We start from the raw sequence: 20,621 nt of genomic DNA on the forward strand, positions 1-20,621 counted from the left end.
ATGTCACAATGTGAAACTTCCATGTCACAATGTGACAATCCCATGTCATAATGCTACACTCCATGCTAACTGGATTAAAAATAAAAACATTGACCTCAATAAATATCACTAGGGCCAAATTTGTATAAAGCTGTCTAAGCACAAGAAAAGTTGCTAAGCACAACACTATGATGCTTACCAGAATAAGGTTAAAGCCAAAAAGTGATAATTTTTTCAATAACTGCAGTGCTTCAAAGTGAAATGTTTCTCAAAATATTACATTATAGTATACTTTCCGAAGCAGCTGTACTTCTTACCCGGCCACGCAATTTTTATTGCCATTAATTTTCAGTCATCACCAAATATGTACAGCCCTTTAATGAATAAATGCCATGCTAATCAACATATCCCACATTTAATATTTGAATACCACAAACAAATACAAAAAAATAACAACGAAGACTCTGGATGGTGCAAACTTAAATAACCCTATATAGAAAAATACTGTTATGCTATTTCAAAGATTAGCCTGGTTTTATGATTAAATTTCTTTAAAACCTTAGGATAGATGGAAACATTCTGGTTTATTTATTTACTGCACTGGCAGCCAAGCAGGCCGAAAAAGTTTGTTTACAAATTGAACTTATTCAACGGAATGAGAACGTACTCATCCAAAACAAGTGTCGTGTCTTGCCTGGGCCCATTTTCATAGAGCTGCTTAAGCACAAAAAGTACTCTAAGCACAACAAAATTATGCTTACCAGAATCAGGTCACCAGCCAAACTTCCATGTCTCATGTACAATTTGTGACTGGTATCTTGCTCATTTCTGCTTAGCAGACAATGTTTAAGTAACATTTTCTGCTTAACCAGCTCTATGAAATTGGGCCCGTACAAAACTAACTTTGATGCCCAAAACTGTTACACACAGTACGTAGGCTGTTGACACCATATTTAGCTCCTCTAGGCAATTGATACAGCTATGTAGGTTGTATACAATGTGACATTACGAGGTCAAACTCAGCTGGAGTGTGGTGGATTGGTGGTAGCCCATGGCCATATCAAGCAGATCAGCTTACCACTTTGGACCATCAGTTACATGCAACCACTTGGGAGTTTATCATTTCAGATCTAGGGTCATCGTCGCTGGTTCTTCTAAATAAGATTTCCACAGATTGGAAAATCTTGCCATGGTTGCGCCGTCGATGACTCTGTGATCGGCGGACCAGCTGACGTTCATAATAAATGCTTTGTATACCTCGTCGTCTTCGTCGAAACGAGGAAGAGCCTGTGAAAATAAAAAAAGACATGCACATTTTTATTAACCAACCAAGAACTTTGCTATTAATATCTAAAAAAAAAAAAAAAAAAAAAAAAAACAGTGGCTGCAAACGGTTGCAAGGTTTAGAAGTCAAAGTAAAAAGTCATGTCTTGATACAAAATTTATAATGTAGCATGTAATAACCATGTAGTATCCAAATTACTAAACACAAAGGTTTTACAAAACTTGTTGTTCTGTTTCAAGTTACTTCTGTTGACATTTCTACTGCCAAAATTTGATTAAAGAAATAAACAATATTTGCATTGCCTGGGTGCTTTGTGATGATTATAGTATAGATGGAGTGGTCTCTAGACGGGTTAAAAGAGTTGCAAACACACCACTGTTTTCACCGTGGTTGTACAAATCTACAAATGTCATCTACCAACCTGGACTTTCCCAATTGCTCCTATGGCCACAGTGCCGGGCATTAAAACTGGCTTGGCATACGTCCCACCAATCTGTTAACAAAATAAAAGAGTTGAAAAGAATACAGTCATTCCTCGTTATAAAGAGCACCGTGGCGTTATACAGAGGTTCTGAAGTCCCGAATCTCATTTCTGCTTTGTGTTTCTTTATTTAGCTGTCCTGTTAAAACAATGTTCCTGTTATATTTAAAAAGAAGTAATTTGGCCAGTCACCAGTGTAGTAGCTGGACCAATTTTATTGATGGGCTCTTCTAAATCCAATCTAGTCCATTAAGGGCGAGCAGATCAACAAAACTGTACATGTTTAGATATGGGGCCATCATTGCTGAAGTGCAATCTGGGGGAAATCTATGTTGAGCAGCACAGTGTATTTTGCTCAGAGTGCTGGGCAAAATGTTTAAGCTCTGGGCAGGCCCGCCCGGCACCGCCCACCGATGCTACAACACTGCCAGTCACAGTGATCTTGTTTTTAACAAGAGTCGACTGCACATTACGATAACGTTGCTTGGATGAAAATAAGATGGGAGTGAAAGTTGAGAACACACCTAGAAATGCCCAAGGCTTTGGAGAGAGTAGTAGAATCATCAGCTGTCATAACTAATCAATAACAATATGTACATAGAACATCTGCTTGAATAAAAGCCACTTCTTTTACAAACACACAGCAATCATGAATGCTAACTCACAAATAGTTTATGGGACAATTGTATTTGAGGCTTTGCATGGTGATGCATCAATATTTTTATATTTTGTTTGCGGTAACACCATGTGTGTATCTACTCGCTAGGTAGATTATGTTCTTTTGACAACTTGTCTTGCTTTATATTCTACAACTGCAGAGTAGATTTTTTTCGAATTTGGGAGACTTCTCAGTTCTGAAAAGTTCTTAGTCTAACTTGGTTATTGTTTATCCTTGAGGGAATTGTATTGTATTGTGATTTTTGCAACTTAAATGAATTGTACATTCTTAATTGCTGTATCTAGGTATTTGTAATTTGACAGCAGTCTTGGGAGCTCCACTACACAGTCCAACTCTCGAATTGCACCCCCATTCATCGACTCCTGTTTTATTTTATTAATTTGTTGATACCTCATGTGCTGCCCTGATACTTCACAGAGGCAATGAAGGTGATTGCCTCCATGCCTCCTGGGCCCGATTTCATAGAGCTGCTTAGCACAAAAATTTGCTAAGCATGAAATTTTTGCCTTGATAAAAAAGAGGATTACCAACCAAATTTCCACGTGATTTTTCAGGATAAGGAAACAACAGCTGAATACCAGCAACAAGCAATATGCAACAAATGGAAATTTCATGCTAAGCAAATTTTTGTGCTTAGCAGCTCTATGAAATTGGGCCATGGTCATTGCTTGGTACCCTTTCCCTTTCAAAAACGAAGCATACAGGCTTGCATGTGTATAACTTGGTTAAGTATATTGCTTTGTGTATTATGAATTCAAATTATTTGATGTGTGTATGGGGAAAAAATAAAATAAATAAAATAAAAATAACTTACCGTTCCGATATTGGAGAGTGTGAACGTCACTCCGCTGAGGTCATCCGAACCAAGTTTCCCTTCATTACCGAGCGTTATGAGACGATTCAACTCCTGAGCTGTCTCAAAGATTGTCCTCCCTTGAACGTTCTTAATATTAGGCACTAGAAGACCGAGTGGGGTATCCATAGCAAAGCCAATATTATGACTTGCCTGTCAATGAAAGATAGATATCAATAGTAATAATAATAATGAAAACTTATAAAGTGCACAAATCCAAACAATAATGTACACATGTACAACAACCAAAATTTGCTTAGCATGACATATTTTCCTTGATAAAAACGAGATTACCCACCAAATTTTCACGTGATTTTCAGAATTTGCAAACAACAGCTGAACAAACTAGCAATATGCAACAATTGGAAGTTTCGTTGGTAATCCTGTTTTTATCAATGAAGAAATTTCATGCTAAGCAAATTTTTGTGCTTAGCAGCTCAATGAAATTGGGCCCCGCACTCACCTTGTATGTCATTTGTTCACAAGATTCATCCACACTTGCATTGAGACTAGGGAAGAAATTGAGAGCCATAGAAGCTGCCTACAACGGAAGAAGAAAAGGGGCCTTTAGTTTCAATCAGTATAGACCCCTTGCACATGGTCACACGCGGCGACTAATGCCACGCTCACCATCTTGTTGGTCAATAGGCTTACGTGTAAACGCTGCGTCACATAAAAATGCGCACTTCACTGAATAACACACGTTGACATTGACCACCAAAATGGCGCATCCAAGATTATCCTGCTGATGACATCAGGTGAAATGGGTCAATAGATTATTGTGAACAAAACCAAAATGCAACTGCTTTGAGGTAGTTTATGGTTAAAAACATGCAGCCCTCTTTTAAACTATGTTTACACGAACCCTTTATTTCTTCTCACTTATTGAAGGGACAAACACCTAGAGATTCAATAGAAAGGCATTTGTTTGTTTGTTTGTTTGTTTGTTTGAACGGTCTTTCCGTCAAGGGAACTCGGCGAAATTCCCATTGGGGGATATAAACACCAAGCTGGCAACAGCCAATCTCTCTCAAACAAACCTTATTGTTTTAACATTTATGATTATGAATTCAACAAATCAAGCACTGTGATTCAGTAACTACACGACAATACTTATTGAAGTCATTGTGAAATCAGCGGTTAGCTTGGTAGGATTTGAAACCAAAACCTTGTGATTGCAAGTCCTGCAGTCTAACCACTGCACCACGGTGACCAGTCACATTTTTTTGTACCTTAATAAACATCGGCATCATGGAGAACTGTACTCCTCTCTGAGCTGCCGTCTTTTTCATGATTCCTTTAAGCAGCATGAGAGATGTGACGTCAATCTCGTCGCAATAACCGAAGTGTGGTATCGTATTAGCAGCCGTCATTGTCTTCACCATGGCCTTCTTGATGCCTGTAATGGGCTCTGTGTAGTCTTTGCCTATGACCACTGGCTGGGCAGGCCTTGGTGGGGGCATGACCGATGCAGATGCAGGGGGAAGGGTTTGTGTTTGAGGAGGGGATTGGAAAGCAGAAACTTGCTGGACGGGTGGTGCTGCTGGAAGACAAATCAAAGTAAGGATGGCTAGTAAATATTTAAAAAAAATATAGATTTTCAATTGTATATGAATTTTGATGAATGAAATAAAGGAAAGTTACAGGATTGGTAAGAACAAAAATTGTGAAGATCACAGATTTACATAAAACTTACACGATCTAATGATGATGATAGTAGAAAACATCCCTTGAAATATTTCTGTCTGAAATATCATATTTGATAAGAAATAAATAATCTAATTTCGCGTTAAGAGTTTATCGCTCAGGGAGCGTTTTATTCATTTTTGTTTTGGCATCGATGCTATGCAAAATTTGTAATCGGTTTTTCACTATTCTCTCGTGACCCAGATGGCCGAGCGATCTCAAACTTCTAAAGGTTTGTCAGTTTATGTATATGGTGGATTACATAAAGTGCTTACACTGCCAGCAACTTTTTTGCTAGCAAAACCAATTCTGTAATGTTCCTTTAAATCTGTAGTTTTAAGAAAATTTGAACATGTGACTAGAGCTCAAAAGATGATACCTGTCATTGGTGGTTTGCTAGCACTTTGAAGCATTTCTATGTGATTGAGCATGTCTTCTTTGAGGACCCTTCCCTCCTTGCCTGTTCCAGTCACATCGACCAATGATATCTATAAGGAACAAAAAAAGCATGTCTTATTCATGTTACATCATTTACCGTCAACTTGTACAAACTCAAAGGAGATTGCAAAAGTCAAGCTGACTCGGGCAAAGTTTTAACACGCCCCAAAATTCCTTTGTGTCACATAACTATTGTGTAATAATAAAAACAAATCAAAGGAAAAAATCACAAAGATTGCACTGCACAATTTGTTTACTTATAATGAGAAGGGGGATAAATTAAGTGTTTGTTGGAAAGATTAATTGGTTCGCTTGAGGAAATTGTCTTCATCTTCAATGGTTGTAATTACTTACATTGTTTTCCATTGCAAGTCTCTTGACGGCTGGAGTGGCCAATACTCTTACACTGCGCGCACTATCGGGGGCGCTATTCCCTGTAGATTGGGTTACATCACCTTCTCTGTCACTATCACTGTCACTGTCACTGGATGATGCGTCTTCCTTTTCCCCATCTACCAACGAGTGATTAATTTTGAAAATCAATTGGGGTTGAACAAAGACAAAATTTACAGCAGCGGGATTTGAACCAACGATCTTCGGATTAAAGTGCCAGCCAGGCTCTACCAACTAGCCTTGTATTCCTATAGGAGCAGTCTCCTTAATTTGTAAATGTGTGATGTTTTATAACTCCAATCTTAGGATTCGAACTGCCTCTAGCAACCGGGAAACCTCGGTGGTTCAGTTGGTAAGACAAAGCTGTAGAATTATAAAGGTCGTGGGTCCAAATCCCACCTGAGTAATATGCCTGTGATTTGTTTCCCATAGAACATGCAGTGAGTATACAGTGCTAACACACATCGGTGGGAGGGTAAAACCAAAATGAATCTTGTTTTTAACAATGCAAATTTAACATCTATTAAGTCTAATCATGTTCTACATTGCTTGTACATTGGATGCACTTTCAGTTCCAAGGTCAAAGAGAAATGTACACTGTCAGATGGCAATAAACTGAACTCCCCAAACACCCACGGTAATAACGATTGTGCAGACCTGGAATTTCACAGAGGCCATGGCCTCTGTTGCCTTGATCTTGGCCTTGGTTTGTTTCCCATAGACTTTAGGATTTCCCGTTTGAAGTGCCCTTTGAAAAATGAAAAGGGCCTTGCCCTCTCAAAGATGAAATTCCAGGCCTGATTGTGTGTCAGATGATGTAGATTGAGAACTCTGGACAAGTTACCTTGTTTGGCCTCTGAAGCCACTTGTATATCCACGAGGGGGTCACCGACACTCGCAATGTCATCAATCTCATAGTGGATCTTCTTTATCACACCGTCATAACGACTTGTAATGGTGACTGAAGCCTTGTCACTTTGTACCTCACAGATACTATCAAACTGTGCTACTATGTCGCCCTCTTTCACATACCTGCAAACAGAGATATTGAAATACAACAGTTAGAAAGTGCAATCAAGGAATGTTGAATAATTGCTTTGATTTTCAGTCAATGTTATGCACTCGTACGTCTGTTGGCCTTATATATTTTCTGTGTGTGGTGTTTTGTTTAGTTTGTTTTTCCTTTTTACTTGATAGTATATCAGTTGGGCCTCACTACAGAAAAGAATCAATGCTCCTCGTGCTTTGCTTCTGCTATCTTTGAACTAAATTTAAATGACCACATGTTTCACTGATGGAGACTATACATTCTGAAATGACCACAACAAGAAACTAACTTACAGAACTAACCTTACATGGGTGTTTTGGTACACTTGAAGGCATTGGACATGTTTGGTAATTGTCAAAGACCAGTTTTCTCACTTGGTGTATCCCATCATATGCAAAACATAACAAATCTGTGAAAATTTGGACTACATTGGTCATCGCAGTTGCAAGAGAACAATGACAGAAAAAACTGCCTTGTTGCATTACTTTGTGTGCTTTCAGATGCATAATAAAAGGCTCCTGGCCTGAAGTCTTTTACTATTTAAGTGCGAAATCACCTTTTCCTAAAAAACTATGTTACTTCAGAGCGAGCCAGTTTTCACAATGTTTTATCCTATCAACAGCTCTCCATTGCTTTGTTACCAAGTACTTGCCAATAGTGTCTGGTGCCTTTAATCAAATAAACAATTAATTTAAAATTAAAACATCTTATGAGGTCAAAAACAATATTTTTGAAAAATGGTATTTGAGGTAGTAAAACGGTCCATAATATTTCCAATAACTGCCTTATAGTAAATGGTGCTGTTGAGTTTCTTCAGAGTCTACTTACCATTCTTTGACAGTTACCTCTGCTATTCCTTCCCCTATATCGGATAGTTTGAACTGCACTACATCAGATCGTAAAGCTGTCAAGGAACAAAAACAATCCAAGGCATAGAATATACTAATATCTGAAATCAATTTTAATCTTTTGGTTGAGAATTCAATACCAAGGTGTACCTTCAGAAAATGACCATGTATACACATTATCAGCACATTACAAAACTTATCAATTTTCTTTTTTTTAAGACGAAATGTTTTGAAATAGCCCAGCAGGTTGTCTTAAAATGTGTCAGCCGGCCATTTAAAAAAAAAGGGGCCCACCTCCTTTTTATCTTTCTTCATGGTTCGTTTTTATTTTTAAAATGTTCCCCTTTTTGATTGCTTTTTTTTTGGTCTTATTTATAAATACCTAAAGGGATTGCTCCTTTGGGTAGTGATTGATTTGGTTCGCTTTTGGGCAATCCCTAGGCTTCCGTTTGCTTTTGGTTTTTTGATATGTCTCTCAACTGTGTTTCTAATGTTTTTCACTCATACATTTCTTGTTATTGTAACTCTGTTTTTTTATGTTTATAAAGCCCGAATGAATAAATAAATAAATTTTAAAAAATAAACAGGTTTTTGGGTTTTTTTTTAGGGGGGGGGGGGAACTTATATAACAGATGCTTGAGGTAAAAGAAAACTAACTCAAGATGGTCATATATACCTGTTGCAGTGTGAATGTTTCTAAAAGGGATCACATGGCGTACTCCTTGATGATGTAACCTTGCACATTGAAGATGCCTTGACACATTCTCAGTCTGTGGTTGTGTAGTGCTGCAGACACTGATATACCGGGATGTACATCTCTAATAAATGACAAAAATAACTTGGATCATCAATAAGTCTTGTTGGCTTTGGCGAGCACCCTTCATTCAGTTAAAAATTATGTGCAAACTGAAAAGTACAGATTGTGCAAATAAAATCTGTAGAATGTGCTTAAAGGAACACGTTGCCTTAGATCAGACGAGTTGGTCGATAAAAAGCGTTTGTAACCGTTTGTTATAAAATGCATATGATTGAAAAGATGTTGTAAAAGTAGAATACAATGATCCACACCATGCCTGGTTTTGTTTTTACATCGTCGACTAACACAGTCGGCCATTTATGGGAGTGTCTCATTGTGCATGCGGTTTCGTTGTGAAAACATTTTTATGGTTGCGCATACGCCATTTTTTAACGCGAGGTTATTTTGCCATCATACAGTAGACATCACCATTGACCAATGAAAACATGTAGAACGGTCTATGTGCGCTGCAATTTTGCCATACACGCATGTCACGTGATGCTGATTTTGCCATACATGCATGTAACATGATGTGTGTCGCACGGTATCGATGAGACGCCCCATATCCACAGACGACACAGAGGGCGGCCGAGGTCAGCACTCTCTGGGTTTATTTCTATCAACCTCGCTACCATCCCGTCCATGGGCAGCACGTGCGTCTCAAAAAAGCTCTATACGCCGAAACGCGTGCGTATAAAGATGTACGTATTCACTTTTTTTGTCACGCAAATTTATTACTTTTATTACACACAGTGTGCATCAACTTCAAGCGTGTGCGTGACTAATTCCTAACAACAGTAACACAGAACATATCAACAACAGGACTAATTCAGTAATTGTAATATCCCTTTGTATTATGGAGTTACACTTCCAGGGGTTGTGATCGAGCAAGGCATGCTGGGGAAAATGGCACAACGTCATCTATGATCTACTCTAGCCTGTCTCCCCAAAATGTGTGTCGGCGCCCTTCATATCAACAGTACAGAACACGTCAAAAAAGAAAAGAAAAGAGTAAAATCACATTTTTGTTATATTGATTGATTGATCATTTTATGATCCATAAACTGATGCGGTTCTTAAATGAAGTTATGAGAATAATCTGAAGTTTTAGGATAGGCTCGAAATACATAATAATAATCTTACATGTAATCGTAAACACCGCACCAAAGGAGACGAAAATCCCAAAATTTGACGAGTAAAGCTGGCCATTTTGATCCACAAACTACTACGTCTGGTATCTTGACGATATTGTGTTCTTATTCAAAGCCTGATCAACAGATACCATACTATTTTTCTACAATGTGGAAGGCAGATCGGGCAAACAATATTATCTCGGATCGGGTAAAGACAAAAAACACTGCGAATTGTGTATAGCGCCCTCTTTTGAATCACCCTCCTTACATTCAATCCATGTTAATTTCCCATGGGGGACAGGATCGAAGCCTGAGCACAAGAGATTGCCAAATTGCACCTTCGGCGCTCAATATAATCTACGGTTCTGAGATTCTGCCGACTGTAGTAGTGTGCGCGTGGCATTGCGAAGCATGCTGCTTCTCTCTCTCGCCCCCTCACGCACATTATTTATTTTTAAGCAGCATAGCATGCAGCAGACGACAACAGCTAGCTAACACTCAGTGGCAGGAGACGCGGTGTTTGTGCTATATTATAATTATATAATTATAAAGTAATGCTCCCCATTTTTATACGTACAGACTTTTACTTTAGTCCCAGTTAGCCTACTTTTAGCTTTGATGAGTTTTTACCAATCATCGGATGTTGGATGTCGGACTGTGAGTGTGACACGTCGGGGATCGTACCTTTGCCACTTCATTCATACCCTGGACACTTCGCATACGTTCGGGACACTTCGTTCGTACCGTGGGCGGGGTACGAAGTGACCATCAGCAGATTCACTCCGTACCCTCAGCTCAGCCGAGTCACTTCGTACCTTACCTAAAATGTGTATTCCTCAATAAATTAATGTTCGTTGAGATACAAACTAATTAAAAATTATACTTAAAATGAATTGTTATTTTTGTTTGAATATGTTAATGTCCTTTTTTATGTGATGTTTCCTGAAGTGAAAGGATGCTTTGCCGACTATTATATAACTCAGATTCAGAAAATAATCGCCCCACCCACGCGACGCGCAAGCTAAACAAAAGTTGGTGTGATCGTGATGTTTCCTGAAAGGATGCTTTGCCGACTATATTAATTCAGATTCAGATTCAGATATGTGAAATTAATCTTTTGTAAAAGTTAACAACCACCAAGCAAAGACGACATCTTCCGCCCATTGAAGATAGTTGAAAGGCACGGTCTTGAATGTGGGATGGAAAAAAGGGGCTTACAAACCCCCCCCCCCCCCAAAAAAAAAAAAAAAAAAAAAAAAACAATGAGTAAAGAGCCTTCTGTTCCGTGAAATAGCGAATAAGTAAATGAATTTTAACCAACTATTAACTAGTAATAGCAATTAGTAAGCCATTTTATAAAAATTGCTTTAAAAGGGTCTATGTACTTTTTGTGAACAAAAAACACAATGTCCACAGATTTACAATAAACTTTCACTGTTTGAAGATAATGATAGTAGAAAACTTCCCTGAAAATATTACTTGCTGAGGTGCTGTAGTTTTTGAGAAATGAGTAAAACAATGTCATGAAAATAATTTTCGTCTCGGTAATTGTATTTTCATGACATTGTTTTACTCATTTCTCAAAAACTACAGCACCTCAGCAACTAATATTTTAAGGTACGCTTTCTACTATCATTATCTTCAATTCAAACCGTGTATAAGTTTAATGTAAATCTGTGGACATTGTGTTTTGTGTTACAAAAAGTACCCAAATCCTTTAAAGGCAGTGGACACTATTGGCAATTACTCAAAATAATTATTAGCATAAAACCTTACTTGGTAACAAGTAATGGGGAGCTGTTGATAGTATAGAAAACATTGTGAGAAACGGCTCAGTCTGAAGTAACATAGTTTTCGAGAAAGAAGTAATTTTCCACGAATTTGATTTTGAGACCTCAAAATTATATTTTGACGTCTCAAAATCAAGCATCTGAAAGCACACAACTTCGGAAGTCCGTGTGACAAGGGTCTTTTTTTTCTTTCATTATTATTTTGCAACTTCAGTGGCCAATTGAGCTCAAATGTTCACAGTTTTGTTATTTTATGCATATATTATGTTTAGATACACCAAGTGAGGCATGTTTGTGTGGATCATTGTATTCTACTTTTACAACATCTTTCTACCCATATGCATTTTATAGCAAACGGTTACAAACGCTTTTCAAAGACCAACTCGACCGATCCAAGGCAATGTGTTCCTTTAATCACTCATGAGTGAGTGAGTGATCACTCACTCACTCACTCATCAGTCGACCCAAGTTGCCGCGTTGCCGCATGTCATTAATCCTTGATATAAAATGATGTCTTGATTGCAGATACTTCGCCTGTGATTGCTCAATAGTTTTACCTGGACGAACTAACTGCCACCTCAACAGCAATGGCTTCATTATCAGCCTTCCAAGCCTCTAAGATTGTGATTGATGGCAGCATCATGGAAGGGGTAAGTGCTCTTAAAGGCAGTGGACACTATTGGTAATTACTCAAAATAATGTTTAGTTTAAAACCTTACCTGGTAACGAGTAATGGGGAGAGGTTGATGGTATAAAACATTGTGAGAAACAGCTCCCTCTGAAGTGACGTAGTTTTCGAGAAAGAAGTATTTTTCCACGGATTTTATTTCAAGACCTCAGGTTTAGAACTTGAGGTCTCGAAATCAATCATCAAGTTCGATGACCGATTGAGCTCAAATTTTCACAGGTTTTTTATTTTATGCACATGTTGAGATACACCAACTGTGAAGGCTAGTCTTTGACAATTACCAATAGTGTCCACTGCCTTTAATAATCTTGTAATGATTTTAAAAATGTCATCGGGTAAAGCCAACCCTCGAGCATTATGAAAACTCTTGTCAAGTATTTCTCCTTAAAGACCTACAAACATGTTTCAAACTGAGAACTGTGAGTGTGAGGCACCAAATGGAGAACTGGTTATGTGGTCGTGTATTCAACTTAAAAAGGCACTGACCACTATTGGCAATGGAGAGCTGTTGATAGTATAATACATTGTGAGAAACGGCTCCCTCTAGTTTAAAGTAAAATAGTTTTTGAGAAAGAAGTAATTTCTCACTAAAATATTTGAATTGAATTCAAGACCTCAGCTGAAAGCCATCTGAAAGAAACTTGTGCGACAAGGGTGTTTTTTTTTCTCCTTTATTATCTTGTAACTTGGTCGACCCATGCAATTGAGTTCAAATTTTCACAGGTTTGTTATTTTATGCATGTAATATGTTGAGATACACCAAGTGAGAAGACTGGTCTTTGATGATTACCAAAGGTGTCCAGTGCCTTTAAACAAAATGTACAGTTTATCATGTTTATAAAATGCCTTGATTGTTGAAATAATCCAACATTTACTTTCTTGCTTGAATCAGGGTGGACAGATTTTGAGGATTGCGTCTGCTTTGAGTTGCTTGACTTGCCAACCGATCATGGTGCAGAATATTCGAGCAGGAAGGAGTAACCCGGGACTCAGGTAAGGCTGTTTGATTTAATCAGAGCTTACTATAATTATTAATAATTTGGGGTTGAAGAAAGAGGACTCAAATCAACAACCTCTGGATTAAGGTGCCGTTGCTCTAACTCAACTTAACTTAAATGAATTTATAAAGCGCTTTAACACTGTTTCAAAGCGCTGTACAGTCAAGAAAAACATTAAAATGCAGGATTAAAAAACCTGAGAAAAATAGCAATTTGGTTTTTTAAAAATACACAACAGTTAAAAAAGTAGCAAGAAATTAGTAAAAACATTGCAATACAAACAACCATATTACACAGAATAAAATACAAAAAAATAAGCGTCAGGCGGACTCAGAGTAAATCAACCCCATTTCTGATAAAAAAAGGAGACAAAATTGAAGAAAAAAGGTAAGATCCCCTCTGCGACTGCAAAACGCACACTATAAAAATTTACATGACAAAGGGTCCAAATATAGCAAACCACAAAATTTAAAAAGTGAAATTGTAGTCAGAAAATCCGACTCAAAAACCTATACAACCAGCCCAGAAAACAAGTAATATATAGGCATTATTAAAACAACAGACACATGCTGAAAAAATAATGTCCATAAAATGGAAATCAGTTCAGTTTAAAAAAGTAGGTTTTCAAATTTCTCTTGAAACATGAAACCGTTGCGGCTCCACGAATATCCTGGGGTAGACTTTTCCACAATCGTAGTTTTCAAGTTAATGGGAGAGTAAAAGTGAAAATCACAGAGCTTTGTGTGCTCTGCGTACAAAAATCACCCAAACCCTTTAAATAAAAATTCATCATAAACATGATCCTATGAAGTGAATTTATTTACATTGCTCTTTGACAGACCTCAACATCTGAGTGGACTCCAGCTTGTAAGTGATTTATGTAAAGGCGAGTTATTAGGAGGAGCCGTCAAATCATCTGAGATTACATTTATCCCGTCAACCATTCAATCAGGAAGGTTCATTGCTGACACAAAAACGGCAGGGTGAGTTGATCTAGACAGCCTCTATGCAATGAGTGCAGCAGTCGATTTCACGGGTTACTCGTCCTAACTCGAGATTCCTAACTGTTTGTGAAATTGACGGCTGTTCCTATATTTTTTTTTCTTTTTTTAATTGGTTGTGATCTGTCTTGTAACATGCGATGTTGAAGAGCACTGCAGGTGTACTTTGGCATTTGTGCACAAACTAACTTTGTGATGTTTTTGGTCATGGCCTAAAGTCTTTTGCCGCTACGCGTTTGGCTTTTGTATTTGTTCCTCCATAGTCGACGTTAACAGGGCACTTCAAGAAAAAAGACATGTTTCTTGAAATAGTTGATGTTTTGACACAACTGCAACAGACTGGTTTGAGTCTAACCTCAATACGCTGCCATACAAAGACTGGTTTGAGACTATTCATGCTGCACCTTTGGGCAAATAGCCATAACTCAGCATTCGCTCACCTCTATATATGTATTTTACACGTGAAAAGTGCACTCCTGTATGCACTGCGCATGACTCTCATGCACTTTTCACGTGTAAAACACATCAGAGATGGTGGTCAATGATGCGTATTGCAACCTATCTATTGCGGCAGAGAAGTTTGATTGTTTTTCTTGTTCATACATCCAGGAGTGTGGTACTTCTGATGCAGGTATCTTTACCTTGCATGTTGTTTGCTTCAGGACCAACTCAAGTCACTTTGAAAGGTGGCACTAATGCAGACATGGCACCTCAGATTGACTTTACAACCATGGTAAGTTTATCCTATTAAAGACAGTGGACACTATTGGTAATTGTCAAAGACTAGCCTTCACAGTTGGTGTATCTCAACATATGCATAAAATAACAAACCTGTGAAAATTTGAGCTCAATCGGTCATCGAACTTGTGAGATAATAATGAAAGAAGAAAAAAACCATTGTCACACAAAGTTGTGTGCGTTTAGATGGTTTATTTCGAGACCTCAAGTTCTAAATCTGAGTTCTCGAAATCAAATTCGTGGAAAATTACTTCTTTCTCGAAAACTATGGCACTTCAGAGGGAGCCATTTCTCACAATGTTTTATACCATCAACCTCTCCCCATTACTCCTCACCAAGAAAGGTTTTATGCTAATAATTATTTTGAGTAATTACCAATAGTGTCCACTGCCTTTAAGGCTGTATTATAGTCGGCCGTTCGATGGTCATGCAATGGAAATCTTGACGCGCGATCCTAAAAAACACAGTTTATAGTCATTACTGAGACCTTTAGTATAAACTGTGTTTTTTATGATCGCGCGTAAAGATTTCCATCCCACGACCATCGCGCGACCGACTATAAAATGGACTTTGGGCCTGGAATTTCATCTTTGAAAGGGCAAGGCCATTTTCATTTTGCAAAGGGCACTTTCATTGAAAATCTTAAAGTCAATGGGAAAATTCTAAAGTGGCACCAAGGACAAGACCTGGTCCAACAGAGTCCCTGGCCTCTTTGGCCTTTGGGTCATTCCAGGGCTGCCTGTCCTTTCCAAGACCCTCATGGATCAGTCTTGCACATTTCAGAGGGGAGGGTTTATTGATCAGAAAATCATAGATTTGTCTTCAGTTCAACAATCGCTCTGTCCTGTTTTAAGCCTATACTAAACTGAAGCGTTATTTCCGTGTTTTGTATAGTGGCGTCTCACTCTCAATCAAAAGTAATGTGCAATAGGGGTTTGTATAGGTCTGCTGGTGATGCTTTATTTTATGTTTTGTATATTTAGGTTCTTCAGCCAATACTTGAGCGATTTGGTGTCAGCTTTGAGTGTGATATAAAACGAAGGTAATATAAAAGCATAGCATTAAATAAAGTCTGGAAGCACACATATTGTGAAATCTATTAGCCGTGTGCTTTTAATTGTTAATGTATATTGGGCTTGAAACTATAGCTGTTTCTAAAGCTTTCAAAATCAGCAATGGGTTGATGGCGTAAACTTAGAATAAAAAAAGTAGAATTGCTTTTGCCATTCTGTCAATTTGTAAGGTTTTATAACAGGGGATGACTAATGTCACTTTTCGTAATACATACTTCTGCTAATATTCTGTGTACTTTTCTTTCCTCCAGAGGTTACTTTCCTAAAGGAGGTGGTGAGATACAAGTGCGTACTGTTCCAGTGAAACAGCTTAAGGCTGTGGACATGACAGATCGTGGCGACCTAGTCAAGATTCATGGAAGAGCATTCGTTGCAGGAGTGTTACCAATCAAGGTATGATGGACCTCAAATTAACATCAGAATCATGTACAAAGTACTTCTTTAATAGATGTTAAATTTGCACTGGATAAAGAACATTAATTTTGTTTTTACCCATATTGACCCAATTCACCTGACCTCATCATCAGAATAATCTTGGATGCGCATTTTAGGCGCCGTGTGACGTGCGTGCAAGGAGTCAATACACCGATGTGTGTTAGCACTGTATACCCGGTACCTTCCTGAGTGGTGGGATTCGAACCCACGACCTTTGCAATTCTAGAGCAGTGTCTTACCAACTAGACCACCAGTCTCATGTTTTTTTTATTATAAACTAAGCATACAGAAGCTTGATTTTTCACATACACATGTTTTACTGCCTGAGAGACACTGATTAACGGTAGCTCCTGGGAAATCATTCACTAAATCTTCAAGAACTTGATTGAAACGGCAACATTTCTTAAAGTTTTACTCACAGTTACATAACTTGATTTACACTGTCCAGATATTAAGGAGCATTTCTTGTAGCTCTCAGGTGCACCATAAGCTCTGCACAACGGTTGGAGTAATGTACCTCCCCATTTATTAGTGTCATTTGTGCATATTCTTTTACAGATAGCTCAAGGCATGGCAAACACAGCAACAAGTATACTGAAGCAAAGATACCCTGATATTCCAATTCATATTAAGGCTGTACAAGAAGCTTCAGCTATTGGCAATGGATGTGGTATCACGTAAGAATTATCGGTGCTTTTGTAAACCACTATTTTTTTCAAGCTATTGTGACTGCTGGCTGAGAACATTATCATTGTAGGGTGTCAAGGCCGAGTGGGTTAGAGCATTAAATTCAAGTTCCGGTGGTTAAATAATCAGAGTGTTCAGAAATTATTATTCATAATCGTCATTGACATACAATTCGTTTAGGAATATTAGAATAAAGCTAAAACTTCCACAGATAATGCGGTGTGCATTGATATTACTGTTATAGAAATATAGAGCTATTCTGAATGGACCCTTCCCATGAAATATGCTACTCACATTCACTCATGCGTACAGACCCTGTTGGTTGGCAAACGCCATAGAGTTGTGCACTAAGCAGATGCGCAATCGCGTCTGCGTCTGCCATTAGCCGTGTACAAAACAGCGCAATGTTCCCTCATTTTGCCAACCAAAACGTTAGTGCGCACGCGCTATGTGCAATTTACATATTTCATGGGAAGGGTCTATTGGGTTTCTCAAATCCAATCAATGGCAATGTAACTGCTGATTACATCACTTTACTGGGGTCGAAATTAAGTGTATTTTCATGGTAGTCTGCAGGGCTAGTAACCCAGAATTTTAGTAACCCTGATGAGAAATTGGTTGCCCGAAAAACACATTACGTCTTGAGTCACGGCACAAATTGGTCACCGAAAGTATTTCAATTTTACAATACCATCAGCACAGTTCATTATTGTTGGTGATGTTGATTTTCGCATTATTTTTCCACTAGCCCGCTGGGCTATCAAACTGGAAAAATGAGTAGCCCGGCTGTAAATCTTTCAAAGCATACTGTGTGTTGCATTCATCATCTACATACCAATACAAAACCGTGTGTTTTTTAGTTCTAAATCTATAAGACTATTGGAGTGAAATTGCAAGCTGTTTAATTGTTAGCTTTGTCTTATAGAGTGGTAGCTGAGACCAGTTCATCATGTAGACTTGCAGGATCAGCTCTGGGTAAAAGAGGTGAGTGTGATGACATAAGAAAACAGTCCTGTATGCCCTCGTTTTTGAAATTTGAAAGGGCAGGGGGCACCAAGGCATTTTCTCCTTGGTAAAGGGCACCACCCTATGAGGAAGTTTTAAATCTCTACTGGAGTACTTCAAGGGCACCAAGGCAATGACTAGTGGCATGGAGGCAATCGCCTTTGTTGCCTCCGTGAAGTATCAGGCCTGAGAAGACACATACCCTCGGAGATAAAACTTACCACTTTGTGAGTCAATGGATACATAGTGGAGACAAATAAGTCAACACTCTGGTAATTATTGTGTATATACCAGAACGTGTTAGAAAAATGTTTTGCAAAATTTTAGGTATAGAGTATTTAGGTATTATTTGTCCTGGATTACCAACATTTCTAACTTTATAGGCTATTTGTGCAGGACAGTTACGCGATCTTTTTAGTTAAACCACAGTTCTCACCACTTGTGAAAAATACTATCTGAAGAATGTGATTAAAGTAAGTATTTTGATCAAGAAGATGTGTCAATAAAACAATAAAATGACACTTGGATAAATCTGTGGTTGTGTTTGATGATATTTCAGGTGTGCCAGCTGAGAACGTAGGAAAGGAAGCAGCACAGATGCTTCTTAATAATCTGGAGCATGGAGGATGTGTAGATGAATACTTACAAGATCAGGTAATCAAAGATCAACTAGTCTATTCCTTTAATAGATCTTAAATTTGCATCAGGGATAAAGAATGTTAATTTTGGTTGTACTCTTGCACTGATGTGTGTAAGCACTGTGTACTCGGTAGTGAAAATAAATCAAAGGGTAATTACTGCTCTAGAATTGCCAAGCACATGGGTTGATTCCCACCCGAGTAATAGGCCTGTGAATATTCTATTCCTCTCACCATAACAAATATATTCATCAGTTTTACAATGTAACTATTATTTGTCTGAGAACTGCTATTTGTACAGTCTGGGTACTGCAATAATAAACAAAACAAGCAGAAACAGTTATGTCTCATTAATAAATACCTTGAACGGTTTAAGTCTCTAATTGGTCAAAACCCGGTCACGTGTGGGAGTGTTAACGAGGGTATAAAGACCGGCTTTGGAAAATAGCGAATAAGTGGCCACTAAACCAGCATACATTGTGTAAACCTTGCGCGTTGCACTGTATCGCCAGTTATATATCCCTGTTAGTTTCATTGCAACTTCGCGCACTTACGCGTACGCGCGCTGAAAATGTATCAATTTTAAGTGCGCGAGTGTAACATGTGCGCGCGTATAAACTGAAGCCGAGCTCATGCGCTCGTTTTAATGCACAAGGAACAGCTATCGTCCAATCATTTGCCTCCTTTGACCCCAGTGAAGGCGCTGAACAGATCATTATTTTAAAAGAGTCACTGGTCTCAAAGATCAGTAATGTGATTAACGCACGAAAGAGATGGGAACCATCAAAAGCTCAAATATGGCCCCTGAACATGTCTGGAAGTACCGCCGAACGGCTCGGTCCGTTAACAGCGCCAGCCACCAACCAAGGTCATTACCACGCAGTGAAGACCGGGTACGAACACTGTTATTCTCTAATTAAAATGTTGCTGTAATCTGAATAATCAACTGAAAATGTAATTCGTGACTGCTTGTATGAAATTCTAAATAATAACATCGGAAATAATGGTTATATATTGATTGTTTGTATAGTGCTGGTACCCTAGTGACACACAAACATTATTACCCTGGTCACTGGGCCATTTATTTTATATAACTTAAAGGCAGTGGACACTATTATTGGTAATTACTCAAAATAATTGTTATCATAAAACCTTACTTGGTAACAAGTAATGGGGAGAGGTTGGTAGTATAAAACATTATGACAAACGGCTCCCTCTGAAGTGGAGTAGTTTTCAAGAAAAAAGTAATTTTCCATAAATTTGATTTTGAGACCTCAAAATTGAGATATAGAAATTGAGGTCTCGAAATCAAGCATCTGAAAGCACACAACTTTTTATGACAAGGGTGTTTTTTCTTTCATTATTATCTCGCAACTCCGACAACCAATTGAGTTCAAATTTTCACAGGATAGTTATTTTATGCATATGTTGAGATACACCAAGTGAGAAGACTGGTCTTTGACAATAACCATTGTCTTTAAAGGGTTTTGATAAATTTTTTATAGTATCAAGTTTTTGGTCATGGCATGAATCCACACTACCTGTGAATGAAGATGTATGTAATTAACCTCTTTTGAGGGAGTGTTGGCTCTGAAAAGAGCTAGTTTGACAAACAAATATATTGACCAGACAGACGTCAACAGTAGGGCTATGTAGCTCATTTGATCTGGAGGTTTCAGATTCAAATCCTGTTCTATTAAAATGTTTCTTTCACACCAAGATTTTCCCAGTCATTTTCCCTTGGGGTTTTTAACTTATTATTGTTTTGTTGGTCCCTATAGCTGATAATATTTATGGCCTTGGCTGAAGGAACATCACGAGTGCTTGCAGGTCCATTGACATTACATACAAAGACAGCAATTCACATCGCAAAGAAGCTCACACAGGTATATACTATTCTTATTTCAAAGTTAAACTCCTTTTGTGGATTTGATTTCAAACACAATTGT

At 38.2% G+C, this 20,621-nt stretch overlaps 2 protein-coding genes across 4 annotated transcripts in view; one reads left to right on the forward strand and one right to left on the reverse strand.

Annotated features, from left to right (window-relative positions):
- LOC117297537 (RNA 3'-terminal phosphate cyclase-like) overlaps positions 1 to 20,621 on the forward strand; it is a 32,989-nt gene that overhangs the window by 10,000 nt on the left and 2,368 nt on the right. Inside the window, exons 1-11 of one of the 2 annotated variants that reach the window (XM_033780631.1) lie at positions 10,171 to 10,276; positions 11,935 to 12,059; positions 12,990 to 13,090; positions 13,935 to 14,078; positions 14,706 to 14,829; positions 15,818 to 15,876; positions 16,159 to 16,300; positions 16,901 to 17,019; positions 17,955 to 18,013; positions 18,594 to 18,688; positions 20,454 to 20,558. In XM_033780631.1, coding sequence (XP_033636522.1) covers positions 11,997 to 12,059; positions 12,990 to 13,090; positions 13,935 to 14,078; positions 14,706 to 14,829; positions 15,818 to 15,876; positions 16,159 to 16,300; positions 16,901 to 17,019; positions 17,955 to 18,013; positions 18,594 to 18,688; positions 20,454 to 20,558 — 1,011 coding nt within the window. In that variant the 5' untranslated portion in view covers positions 10,171 to 10,276; positions 11,935 to 11,996. Of the gene's footprint in view, positions 1 to 10,170; positions 10,277 to 11,934; positions 12,060 to 12,989; positions 13,091 to 13,934; positions 14,079 to 14,705; positions 14,830 to 15,817; positions 15,877 to 16,158; positions 16,301 to 16,900; positions 17,020 to 17,954; positions 18,014 to 18,593; positions 18,689 to 20,453; positions 20,559 to 20,621 lie in introns of those variants that run through there. The other variant, XM_033780630.1, reaches the window with a different exon arrangement.
- On the reverse strand, positions 795 to 9,755 carry LOC117297536 (lipoamide acyltransferase component of branched-chain alpha-keto acid dehydrogenase complex, mitochondrial-like). Of its 2 annotated transcripts, none has more exons than XM_033780629.1 (11): positions 9,630 to 9,755; positions 8,367 to 8,508; positions 7,671 to 7,746; positions 6,639 to 6,826; positions 5,756 to 5,913; positions 5,343 to 5,451; positions 4,510 to 4,817; positions 3,741 to 3,818; positions 3,239 to 3,430; positions 1,686 to 1,757; positions 795 to 1,266 (listed from the first exon to the last, which is right to left on the reverse strand). In XM_033780629.1, exons 1-11 carry the CDS (start codon positions 9,693 to 9,695, stop codon positions 1,099 to 1,101), a joined length of 1,557 nt encoding a protein of 518 aa, XP_033636520.1. In that variant the 5' UTR covers positions 9,696 to 9,755; the 3' UTR covers positions 795 to 1,098. The 2 variants fall into 2 exon arrangements, with proteins under 2 accessions (XP_033636520.1, XP_033636519.1); XM_033780628.1 differs by having other exon boundaries at positions 4,510 to 4,820; positions 9,630 to 9,754.

This window comes from Asterias rubens, chromosome 12 (assembly GCF_902459465.1).
Source record: "Asterias rubens chromosome 12, eAstRub1.3, whole genome shotgun sequence".
Lineage (NCBI taxonomy): Eukaryota > Metazoa > Echinodermata > Asteroidea > Forcipulatida > Asteriidae > Asterias > Asterias rubens.